The 13,778-nt window shown below is 36.3% G+C and overlaps 1 protein-coding gene across 1 annotated transcript; it reads right to left on the reverse strand.

Annotated features, from left to right (window-relative positions):
* Positions 1–11,894: 11,894 nt before the first annotated feature.
* LOC138330581 (uncharacterized) lies at positions 11,895–13,772 on the reverse strand. Its single transcript, XM_069278143.1, has one exon. It carries the CDS (start codon positions 13,770–13,772, stop codon positions 11,895–11,897), a length of 1,878 nt encoding a protein of 625 aa, XP_069134244.1.
* Positions 13,773–13,778: the final 6 nt, after the last annotated feature.

Genomic DNA, 13,778 nt, shown 5'->3' on the forward strand with positions numbered 1-13,778 from the left:
AGTATGGTCAGTATTGATGTCTCTAATGTTTCTGATAAAGTTCCTAGTATGGTCTGTATTGTTGTCGCTAATGTTTCTGATAAAGGTTCCTAGTATGGTCTGTATTGATGTCGCTAATGTTTCTGATAAAGGTTCCTAGTATGGTCTGTATTGATGTCGCTAATGTTTCTGATAAAGGTTCCTAGTATGGTCTGTATTGATGTCGCTAATGTTTCTGATAAAGGTGCCTAGTATGGTCTGTCTTGATGTCGCTAATGTTTCTGATAAAGGTGCCTAGTATGGTCTGTATTGATGTCGCTAATGTTTCTGATAAAGGTTCCTAGTATGGTCTGTATTGATGTCGCTAATGTTTCTGATAAAGGTTCCTAGTATGGTCTGTATTGATGTCGCTAATGTTTCTGATAAAGGTTCCTAGTATGGTCTGTCTTGATGTCGCTAATGTTTCTGATAAAGGTTCCTAGTATGGTCTGTTTTGATATCTCTAATGTTTCTGATAAAGGTTCCTAGTATGGTCTGTATTGATGTCGCTAATGTTTCTGATAAAGGTGCCTAGTATGGTCAGTATTGATGTCGCTAATGTTTCTGATAAAGGTGCCTAGTATGGTCTGTCTTGATGTCGCTAATGTTTCTGATAAAGGTTCCTAGTTTGGTCTGTATTGATGTCGCTAATGTTTCTGATAAAGGTTCCTAGTATGGTCTGTCTTGATGTCGCTAATGTTTCTGATAAAGGTGCCTAGTATGGTCTGTATTGATGCAGCTAATGTTTCTGATAAAGGTGCCTAGTATGGTCTGTCTTGATGTCGCTAATGTCTCTTATAAAGGTTCCTAGTATGGTCTGTATTGATGTGGCTAATGTTTCTGATAAAGGTTCCTAGTATGGTCAGTATTGATGTCGCTAATGTTTCTGATAAAGGTGCCTAGTATGGTCTGTATTGATGCAGCTAATGTTTCTGATAAAGGTGCCTAGTATGGTCTGTATTGATGTCGCTAATGTTTCTGATAAAGGTGCCTAGTATGGTCTGTATTGATGTCGCTAATGTTTCTGATAAAGGTGCCTAGTATGGTCAGTATTGATGTCGCTAATGTTTCTAATAAAGGTGCCTAGTATGGTCAGTATTGATGCAGCTAATGTTTCTGATAAAGGTGCCTAGTATGGTCAGTATTGATGTCGCTAATGTTTCTGATAAAGGTACCTAGTATGGTCAGTATTGATGTCGCTAATGTTTCTGATAAAGGTTCCTAGTATGGTCTGTATTGATGTCGCTAATGTTTCTGATAAAGGTTCCTAGTATGGTCTGTCTTGATGTCGCTAATGTTTCTGATAAAGGTTCCTAGTATGGTCTGTTTTGATGTCGCTAATGTTTCTGATAAACGTTCCTAGTATGGTCTGTCTTGATGTCGCTAATGTTTCTGATAAAGGTTCCTAGTATGGTCTGTATTGATGTCGCTAATGTTTCTGATAAAGGTGCCTAGTATGGTCTGTCTTGATGTCGCTAATGTTTCTGATAAAGGTGCCTAGTATGGTCTGTCTTGATGTCGCTAATGTTTCTGATAAAGGTGCCTAGTATGGTCTGTATTGATGTCGCTAATGTTTCTGATAAAGGTGTCTAGTATGGTCTGTCTTGATGTCGCTAATGTTTCTGATAAAGGTGCCTAGTATGGTCTGTATTGATGTCGCTAATGTTTCTGATAAAGGTGCCTAGTATGGTCTGTATTGATGTCGCTAATGTTTCTGATAAAGGTGCCTAGTATGGTCTGTATTGATGTCGCTAATGTTTCTGATAAAGGTTCCTAGTATGGTCTGTATTGATGTCGCTAATGTTTCTGATAAAGGTTCCTAGTATGGTCTGTATTGAGCCGCTAATGTTTCTGATAAAGGTTCCTAGTATGGTCTGTATTGATGTCGCTAATGTTTCTGATAAAGGTGCCTAGTATGGTCTGTATTGATGTCGCTAATGTTTCTGATAAAGGTGCCTAGTATGGTCTGTATTGATGTCGCTAATGTTTCTGATAAAGGTTCCTAGTATGGTCTGTATTGATGTCGCTAATGTCTCTTATAAACGTTCCTAGTATGGTCTGTCTTGATGTCGCTAATGTTTCTGATAAAGGTGCCTAGTATGGTATGTTTTGATGTCGCTAATGTTTCTGATAAAGGTGCCTAGTATGGTCTGTATTGATGTCGCTAATGTTTCTGATAAAGGTGCCTAGTATGGTCTGTATTGATGTCGCTAATGTTTCTGATAAAGGTGCCTAGTATGGTATGTTTTGATGTCGCTAATGTTTCTGATAAAGGTGCCTAGTATGGTCTGTCTTGATGTCGCTAATGTTTCTGATAAAGGTTCCTAGTATGGTCTGTATTGATGTCGCTAATGTTTCTGATAAAGGTGCCTAGTATGGTCTGTATTGATGTCGCTAATGTTTCTGATAAAGGTGCCTAGTATGGTCTGTATTGATGTCACTAATGTTTCTGATAAAGGTGCCTAGTATGGTATGTTTTAATGTCGCTAATGTTTCTGATAAAGGTGCCTAGTATGGTCTGTCTTAATGTCTCTAATGTTTCTGATAAAGGTTCCTAGTATGGTCTGTTTTGATGTCTCTAATGTTTCTGATAAAGGTTCCTAGTATGGTCTGCCTTGATGTCGCTAATGTTTCTGATAAAGGTTCCTAGTATGGTCTGTATTGATGTCGCTAATGTTTCTGATAAAGGTTCCTAGTATGGTCTGCCTTGATGTCGCTAATGTTTCTGATAAAGGTTCCTAGTATGGTCTGTATTGATGTCGCTAATGTTTCTGATAAAGGTGCCTAGTATGGTCTGTATTGATGTCGCTAATGTTTCTGATAAAGGTTCCTAGTATGGTCTGTATTGATGTCGCTAATGTTTCTGATAAAGGTTCCTAGTATGGTCTGTATTGATGTCGCTAATGTTTCTGATAAAGGTTCCTAGTATGGTCTGTATTGATGTCGCTAATGTTTCTGATAAAGGTTCCTAGTATGGTCTGTATTGATGTCGCTAATGTTTCTGATAAAGGTTCCTAGTATGGTCTGTATTGATGTCGCTAATGTTTCTGATAAAGGTTCCTAGTATGGTCTGTATTGATGTCGCTAATGTTTCTGATAAAGGTTCCTAGTATGGTCTGTATTGATGTCGCTAATGTTTCTGATAAAGGTTCCTAGTATGGTCTGTATTGATGTCGCTAATGTTTCTGATAAAGGTTCCTAGTATGGTCTGTATTGATGTCGCTAATGTTTCTGATAAAGGTTCCTTAGTATGGTCTGTCTTGATGTCGCGAATGTTTCTGATAAAGGTTACTAGTATGGTCTGGTCTGTATTGATGTCGCTAATGTTTCTGATAAAGGTGCCTAGATTGGTCTGTATTGATGTCGCGAATGTTTCTGATAAAGGTTACTAGTATGGTCTGTATTGATGTCGTTAGTGTTTCTGATAAAAGTTCCTAGTATGGTCTGTCTTGATGTCGCGAATGTTTCTGATAAAGGTTACTAGTATGGTCTGGTCTGTATTGATGTCGCTAATGTTTCTGATAAAGGTGCCTAGATTGGTCTGTATTGATGTCGCGAATGTTTCTGATAAAGGTTCCTAGTATGGTCTGTATTGATGTCGCTAATGTTTCTGATAAAGGTTCCTAGTATGGTCTGTATTGATGTCGCTAATGTTTCTGATAAAGGTTCCTAGTATGGTCTGTATTGATGTCGCTAATGTTTCTGATAAAGGTGCCTAGTATGGTCTGTATTGATGTCGCTAATGTTTCTGATAAAGGTTCCTAGTATGGTCTGTATTGATGTCGCTAATGTTTCTGATAAAAAGTCCCTAGTATGGTTCGTCTTAATGTCGCTAAAAGTCAAAAGCTAAGGAAACTTAATATATGGATGTATCTGTAATAAATTTATTACGTTTTGCCTCCCTTGCCGAGACATCACTCACTGCGTCGCTTCCGTTTGATCACATTTACCTCCTTTTGAAACATAAGGAATTTATTTTCGATAAGTTCGCCCCTATGACAAATACCATTGTCTCTATCCACAGGCTTTGAGACACCATGTGGTGAAAAGTGGTGGTTTCTTGTTGTGCTGATCGGTATATACGGCTTGAGTCGAATATGGGTAAGAGTTCCACTATCACAATAAGACACATTACATAAAGGGGAGGTCACTCTTACATTACCTTAGTCGTCGAAAGGGAGCAATAATCAGTCAATCGACCTTACATGGTTTGAAATGCACCATCAGCTAATATACCTAACAAAGACTCGTTATTTTGGCTATAACACTAGATTCGTTTCGTCTCTCAAAAATGAAATGTGGTTAATGAAACGTTCATTAGGGTTTGGCAAGGATTTGATCATTATACTAGCTGTTGTCCGATCTGAAGCTTTGGCCATTAAAGGTCTGGTTTCGTTAATTATATTTACATCTTATTAACAGCCATGGTCATGTATTTATATTTCCACTTGGCTCCACCTCAATGAAACTTGTAAACTCCGATCACTTAATTGCCCATTGAAGTTGCTTGGTTACGCAATGACCTCTGACCGGTATGAGAATACATGTACATTTTACACCGTTTACTCTGTGACCTAGTGTTACGCCGTTTTAGATTTGAATTAAATTTCTGCGATGAGGCCTTTAAATATCATTGTTCATTTAGCTACACAGACAGAAATGCTTGATAATGTGATATTAGAGAGTGCTATATAAATAATTTAGAAGAATACATGTACTTCGATGAAACGTTTACCTGGGCTCAAGCTCTCGTAAAATTCTGAACATACCGAACCCAGTGAGGTTCACCAGTCATATAAGTAGGCATAATCGCACGCAAATCGTTACGATAATGAACAGTGCAATATAAACATTCGGTGACATACAAATAGAAACATTAGATTCCATGAAAATACGCTAAAATTATAAACAAGTTGAGTTCATTGACATTAGGCCTAATGTGCATTATCAAGGAGACGATGCTGTGAGGGTCAAAATCAAATTTCAGAATTTTAATTTCAAATCTCCAGTTATTTTCAGAGGAATTGATTTGGCAGTTATCATGACTGTATGGCATCCCTTAAAGATTTAAGTTAAAACACCCCATTTACCAATTTTCAATGCATTGCTGAGGAAAAATTGAAAACTGAAAGTTGGCCCAGCGAGAATCTTTAAAAAAAATTATCATATTGACCAGCATTCCTTAATACCCCTATATACTAATTCTTATTGAAATCAGAGACCAAAATATAAAAACAGGAAGTTAGCCCAGCAGCCATCTTGGAATACTAAAAATCCTTACGAAAATGTTTTTATGTTGTTCGCCATCCCTTAAAGCCCCTGTAGACCAATTAAAAAAAAAAAAAAACATTTAAAAATGTTAAAAACTTTTGAATAAAAATGTATCTCTATACACAAATTTACCATTGCATAATGATAAATTCCACAAACGATTCAATAGAGTATTGAAGATGATATTCCAAAATTCCCAAATATTGACAGCATAATAAGTTTCCTAGTTACAGAAATCCTATAAAATACTAGAAAATATTCCCAACATATAACACGTACACATGTACAATACTATACCAGCAGCAGCATCAGGGTCGAGAAAACATCTCTTACATACCTTTGGAAAGGGACACAGAGACATCACCAGACGTACTCACACCTTGACTCCTAAAGCAACGGAACCTTGCTGGAGCGTTGCTGGAAAACCATAATAGTAACTACGCGAAATTATTCCATTGCTGGATTCCTGCTGGAAAATATTGCGAACACAATTTGAAACATTTGTAGCATACCGTAATAAATAAAGACATCCTAACCTCCAGATTCATTTATAACTCGCATACGTTCTATACTTACATCTAAAATCCTGCTTTGTTCGCTCGTACTAAAAAAAGGAATATTTCAAAGACGACAACTTGCGTACTACGTCACATCCGCTTCACAGTTCCTGTAACTTACCACGCTTTCTCTCAATGGATCCATCATGCTTTATCTAAATACCGATTAAGCCGTTTAAAGAACGGGTAAACATTAACCATAAGCTAAATAATATCTTCCAGTTCATGACTATCACAGAAACACTCGATCTCATCTTGCCACAATTTAGCTTTGATGAAACGGTAATGAAGACAAACTCAATCATTTTGTTCATGAATTAATATTTAATTCATTCCAACAAAATTGTTACAATGAAACCAAGTCGAAGCTATAATCTGGATTTTAAAAACCATACAATGAGTTTAATCATATCAAACTAAAAACAATACCGTTTTTGAAAGCATTTGAAAAAAGCAAAGAAGCTGCTCCAGCATTACAGAAAAAAATTAGCCAACGAATACTGGATATTTTTGTTAACTGTGCAGTGCAACGCTGACACATTTTTAGAAGTCGTGTTGTAGTCTTTAATCTTATTTCCTGTTTTACAATGATATAAGTAATTATGGAGTTACTTCTTTGATATGTGCAAAATTGATAGCATAACTTATAGGTATATGTATATATTAAGCACCTATTTATCCCAGGTGATTGACGACTTTAATGCCATTATTACGATTTTAATCACCTTTACACAGGCTTCAGACAACACATATACTTATAATACATAAGTCTTAAGATTACAATACCAAACGAGACTGTGATATATAAATGGAACTGGAAAAAACTAATGCATGAATAATCTTGATTGCATGCATTAAAATACGTAAATAGCAAAATATGTACACCATATATGTGTGGTCTTTCAAAAATATTCTTCCATGGTGGACATTCCATATGTAAACGCTGACAAAACATGCAATAGTAAATAACAATATTAGTAACATTTGACATTTTAGAAAAAAAACTTTTTAACAACATTAATTAAACTAAAGCATTAAAAGGCGATCAACGAAAGGTTTATAAAATCTTTACAGATAAAACATTCTGTCAACAGCATTAATCTTCAAAATAGTTTGGATATTACAAAAGTCACACAATCCAATTTTGCAGCAGAAAATTTACCGGTGAGATATTTGTTCTTGTAAAATTAATTGATGCGTTGGATTTACGTTGGACTTAAAAATTAATTTTTATAATATTGGTTTTGGGTAGAATGTTTGTAAATACAGCATTGCTACACCATTGTATTTTTTCATCATCAATTAATGATTTTTTATCAATAACTTATTTATTAATATGCAGATTTAATTCATGTCTTTATATCAGATAGGTAAATAAATTCTGAACTTACTAATTTGTTTTTTATGAAAAATAAGCTTCGACCTTCTTGCAAGGCATTATTGAAATTGTAATCTTTCATCATAACGTTTCATCATAATATTGTTATAGTTAATATAGTTATAAGATTTGATCAACTTGAAAATTTCACAGATTGCTACATTCTTTGCAGCGAAAAAACATCTAATATGGCTTTTCTAAATTTACTACAAAATAAAATGCATGCGATGAGGTTACCTTAAGCCGAAAGCCAGGACAGACAATCAGATATAGTACTGATTAAATCCATTTCCTTCTTTTGTAATACATTCCGTGACAATCCAATTTCAGAGACTGAATAGTAAATCATTGCTACCGAATTGGGTAGTTCAGCCAGGAGAAAGATGCACACACTCGCCAAGGATATGTGCACGACTTGGGTTAAGTTTTGAGATGTATTTGATGAGAGATTACTTCTATGTAGACGTTTTCTTGTCTGAATATACGCTAAATTTCTACGTATCACAAACATTTCCAATATCAGTAAGAGGAAGCAGGGAAGACACTGGAGAATCGCCGTCCTCAGTAAGACACTTATGTTATTATATACCAGCATCCATTCGTTATCTGTTCCTGTCGACAAACGAAGGGACATTGTTGTAATGTCTTTGTTAAATATTTCTTTAGACTGTACATCCATTGTTTCAATGTTAAAAAAACTATCAGAGCCGGAAAATACGATATCACTACAATAGAAATCAGAAAAAAATATACGTACGTAATAATTATTCCAGGTCTCAGATATTCATTGACCTTGAAAGGATAAGTGATGATGATCAATTTCTGAATAGCTATGCCTAGCGTTATAAACACAGATATACTATGAAACATGGCCGGCAGAATATCAACACACAGAATGACTAGAATGCACAAATAATAGGGAATAAAATCAGTATATGTCTGTAAAGTCATGAAGTACAGTAGAGCAGGTAATTGACTCGTAACAGCGAACGTGTCGAATATAGCCTTTACCCGCAAGAAGAAGACATTGCTGTTTGTTGACATATGCACAGCAGGAATAAACAACAATATTCCATTCGTAAAAAGTGTTATTATCCCTATTGCTGGTAAAAAGAATCGATGGTACGTCTCATTCCAAAGTGTGTCCGTGTATTGTTGTTCTAAATTGAACATGTATTCTCTTGTGTAATGGTACTCAAAGCAAATGTTCGTTGTATCAGTCGGTTTACAAAACAGTTCCATGAAGTTCCATTTTGTTACACTGGTACCTGGGTTTGCTGCTTCAAAGTGTTTAATCATTTGAAATCATTCCAGAAAATCATCAGAACTGGTTTCGTTATAAACCTCGAAGCAATACCCGAACGCTCTTCCGTGTACTTTTCCACAAGCAAAATAGTCGTCCGCTACACCACGTAGTGATATACTGTCACAGAACAGTACGGATTGGGATAACCATTTCAAAGTTGTTTGGAAAACTTCCATTAAAATCGAACTGACGACCAATGACAACTCCGTCAGCAACTGCACACAAAAATCAAATTTTTCCTGTCTTGTATTGTCCTGATTCCATTCCGTACAAACAGAAAAAAACTGAGACGTTTTCCATATTCATAAACACAAAGTTTAATCGTTCAAATCAATAATGTTTTGCAGTGTTTAAATGGAATATCAATCGTCTTGAAACTGATTAATTTCAAGTACTCTTTTTAACACTCTCTGCCGATGTAACTATCTATATCTGCGTAGGTTGAGTGTTGTAGTTATACGTTTTGTAAGGCACTCCCAATGACGTAAAACAACCAAATTAAATCTGTATAGCTAATTCATTTACATATAATCTGAAAATGTAACATTACATATTCAAAAGCTGTATATTTCCTATTTGACAAAACCCTCGATGAAACTTATTCATTATCGCCCTGTTGATAGGGTATAATTTCCTCGTAGCATTGCTAAGGGAGGGATTGTGTACGAGTCGTCGGCTAAGTGACAAGAGACAATATGCAGTTATTTTTATTTCTGTATATTTCATTTATTTTACGCATATTTTTTCTTCAAACTATTTTAAACAAAACATGCACCTTATTTCCTAAACCCGTATATTACAACTTACCTGCCTTTTGACGTCTTGGTCTAGCGCCACGACAGGATTAATTATTATGATTCGACAATGATATTACAGGCCAAAAGTATTGTTAGCCGAAGATCCATGAAACCAAAATATGTAATTGATCAAACAAAACTTATACAAACTTGTTTGGGGAAACAATAATATATCAACAATTTTGAAGGTTTGAAATCACTTTGATCAATAAAATTATTTCCAATATGGAGTGATGTAACAGGTAGTTTTTTCAAGATTGTGAATTTCATATTTCTGGGATTTCTGGTCCCCCATGGAAGAGGTTCAATTTAGTATAGTTGAATTGAGCTTTATTGAATGTATTGTAATAATGTATTGTAATTATTTGTATGGTAACATGATGAATACACTTATCCAGGCATTAGCACACGTTAAAGATGTCATCTACATATTCACTATTTAAATGTGTTAAAGGCGTTAATTGATCCCCATATCGATATAGGGAATTTTCTTTATTCCAGTTCATATCTTATGTAACACACAAGTGATAGATAATGATAAGTAGAGATCATTTCGTGTGTTTCCGTATAAATAAATGACATAGTCACTTCAAGAGTACGGAAATGATGTTGTGATGTCTCTTTATACAAACAGAACACACTCATTGTCTTTAATGAAGCAGAGTTAAAATATTTTTGTTCAGCCAATCAAAATGCTCGTTACAACCAGGAGTAGATTATTATGAGATAATTCTTGAGCTATCCTATCAGCTAGTAAAGTTACAACACCTGACAAGATATTGTATCTCCGTCAAAACTATGATGCAATTTCTCGCCAGGTGTCAAAATATCGATGTCATGAAAAATTGTTGGCTTATCTGTTAAAATGTATTTGCTTGAAATCATCTTTAATATTAAACTTTGAACGTAGGCTAACGATAATTACCAGTTATTGTATACCTAATCAATATGTATGATAACCGATAAATGTTGTAATATCTTATATACAACTCGATTTTGTCTTTAAGGGTTGCTAAACGGACTTGCAAAAGTTCATTCAATCATCAGCCATCGACTCAGTAACACTGCTTAAGAAAATGACATAGTATTGTCTTCGTTTAATGAAGGCTGTTGTTGATAGAGATACCCAGTCTTCCCAATAATTGAGTACACATTAAAAAGTTTAAAGTTATATGCTGTCCGTCCGCGTTATTGTGTATGTCCGTCCGCGTTATTGTGTATAGTTTAATCTAATGTCAAGGTAAAGCTGCTGATCCTTTATGTGCTAATTACATGATATCACTCAGAACGCAAGGGATCCATTGTCATTTCCTATCAGAAAATAAAAAAGAAAGGAGTTTGATGCACGACATTATGGTTATTGTTGTTGTCAAATATTAAATCAAATTGTCTATTCTCGTCTCAACTATAAATGAGTTTAACAATATAAAACTAAAAAAAACCCACAAAGCAGCCTCTCCAAAGTCACAGGAAATTAATTAATTCACTATTGCCAAATCAATTAATTTTTAAGTTTACTATATACTTAAGTGCTAATTTTAGTGAGCAAATCGTGTTAGGCTTTAATTTCCTTCCATATTTTACGTTGTTATAAGTAAGTGTAGAGTAACATCTTTGACAAGTGTAAAATCGATCGTATTATAAATAAGTATATATTATTTTTTAATTTGTCTTGACAGCTAACCAAATCATAACAAAACCAGTCACTTCAGTTCTCAAGTTTTCATTATGACGAATGGTGAAAAACTACAACATGCAAAAAACACACTTTAGTTACATGTACAATTCTGTATGTTCCCGGTTATACATTATACAATTAACCGTTACATATCATGACTATATCATTATTATACAAACAAACGCGAATTATCTGACCGCAACTAATAATCGACTGATTATCTATAAACTAGATGTAGCATACATATGTAGGTACCACTATGTCAATGTATAGGTCTAAATAGATATACATTTCTAAATTATGCCAAATTCAGATTCCACTCGCTACTGTTACTAAAAATAGACTTCGTTATATCCAACATCAAGTTGGCAATTCTGCACAAACTATTGTTTGACAGCTACTCGACTGACATGACATGACAATAAGACTTATTTTCGTCTTATATAAACATATTTGTAATAGACTTACACCGTGCCTTAGCAAGGGATTGCTTATAAACTTCCACCATAAACACAATCGACGACCATGCCGTTTTACCGGAAGAACAAAGATGAGGACTAAATGCGGACTAAAATCCGGATATACAACAAACTAAAATCCGGTTAACCAGGTTCCGGAATTACATACATAATTACTTAAAATTACTATCGGAGACAGAACACTCCCCGTCTGATATATCTATATCACCTTTTAAAATAAGAATTGACAAAAAAGAAGTGGAACATAGTTCGTACATATACCAATGATGCAAATACTTCAGGGTGAAAGCAGCCCTGATTCAATGTTCGTTTTGATTTAAAAGTTCACTATTTGCACACAATACAGAAAGTCTTTTCCAAAATAGTCTCTACACTCCGGAATATATAGGTCCGTTTCAAGAGTATAATATTCAGTTCCTAGACACCAGAAGCACAACTTCGCTGGCAGGTCTGGAGTATACCTTATGGTCTGTTCCAATACACACTTCGATTTTCCTTACGCGACCGTCGGCGCTAGGGACAGCCCTATGAATCACACCCATGGGCCACTCATTACGATACAATGATTTGTCCCTCAAGAGAACTACGTCTCCTTCCTGTAGATTCTTTTCGTCTTGCTGCCACTTCCTTCTCTCTTGCAATGAAGACAAGTATTCAGCTTTCCATCTTTTCCAAAAGCAATTGGCTAGATGCTGAACACACCTCCACTGAGCCTTGTATATGTCCTTCAATGTGAAATCATCCACACAGTGGGAGTCCACTTTGTGAGTGGTCTTCAAACACAAGAGTGTATTGGGAGTCAATGGCGTTGGAGACATTGGATCAGCAGACACACCTGCTATCGGTCTGGAGTTGATGATTGAACAAACTTCGGCCATGAAAGTTACAAGAACCTCGTGTGTTAACTTTTTGCCTTGCACATCCAACAGCAGTGCGTCCAGAATTCTTCGACTCACTCCAATAAGTCTTTCCCACACTCCGCCCATATGTGAGGCATGCGGAGGGTTAAATTTCCACGTGATGCCTTTCCGTGTTAAGAAACTCTTGAAGTTTGGATCGTCAACGTTGATGACAGTGGAGTCAAGTTCCTTCGCTGCTCCCACGAAATTTGTTCCGCAGTCAGAACGTATGAATTTCACTTCCCCACGGAGAGACGTGAAACGACGAAGAGCATTGATGAAACTCGAGGTTGTCATCTCTTCTATGACTTCGATATGGACAGCACGTATGACAAGACATGTCAATATCACTGCCCATCTCTTTGAGTGTGCTTGGCCTCCACGGGTTTTTCGTGTGATCACTGTCCATGGTCCAAATACATCTATTCCAACATACGTGAATGGAGGCGAAAGATCCAGACGCTCAGGAGGCAGATCTGCCATCTTAGGAGATTGTTGCTTTCCACGCAACTTTAAACATTGCACACAGCTTCGCAGATGAGTGTTGATCAAACGTCGACATCCAATTATCCAATAACCCGCAGCACGTATTGCACCTTCTGTGAACAATCGACCCTGATGCTGGACTTCCTGATGATAGTGAGCAACAACGAGTCTAGTGACATGGTGAGATTTGGGCAAGATAACTGGGTTCTTCTGAGTTTGTGGAAGGTCAGAATTCTTCAAACGTCCCCCAACGTGAAGAAGACCATCATCATCAAGGAATGGATCCAGATTGAGTATTGAGCTATTTCTTGGAACATCCTTTCCACTTGCAAGTGCCTTGATCTCCTTATGGAATGCTTCATTCTGAACAACTTTCACGACGAATTGTTCCGACCGTTTGACTAAATCATGCTCTTCCGCAGAGTTGCATGTCTGTTGATCCGGTTTGGTTTTTGTCCATCTAGCGGCCAAGCTTTTCACGTTAGAGATAGCACGTACAAGACGATACCATGAAGAGAAGTATTCAAATCTACTGCTCTCAAACGTTTTTCCTGAAGTTTTCTCTACTTCTGTTTTGAGGATACGTATTTCACGATCATTCTCGGGACTAATTAGAGGGTAGTCCACATCTTCTCCATGGTCTTGTTTCTCCTCCAGTATATGAGTAGGTCCTTTGAGCCACTTACAGTCTTTGAGACCATCTGCAGGAACTGACCGAGTAGCCTCATCTGCCGGATTCAGTTTTGAACAGACGTAGTTCCAGTCGCTGGGGCTGCTGCACCTGCGGATGCGTTCAACGCGGTTTTCAACATATATGAAGAATCGTTTTGTTTCGTTGCGAATATAGCCCAGGACGACACGGCTATCTGTAAAGAACCGCACTCGATCAAAGCCAATGTCCATTTCATC

The sequence above is a fragment of the Argopecten irradians genome, chromosome 9 (assembly GCF_041381155.1).
Source record: "Argopecten irradians isolate NY chromosome 9, Ai_NY, whole genome shotgun sequence".
NCBI lineage: Eukaryota > Metazoa > Mollusca > Bivalvia > Pectinida > Pectinidae > Argopecten > Argopecten irradians.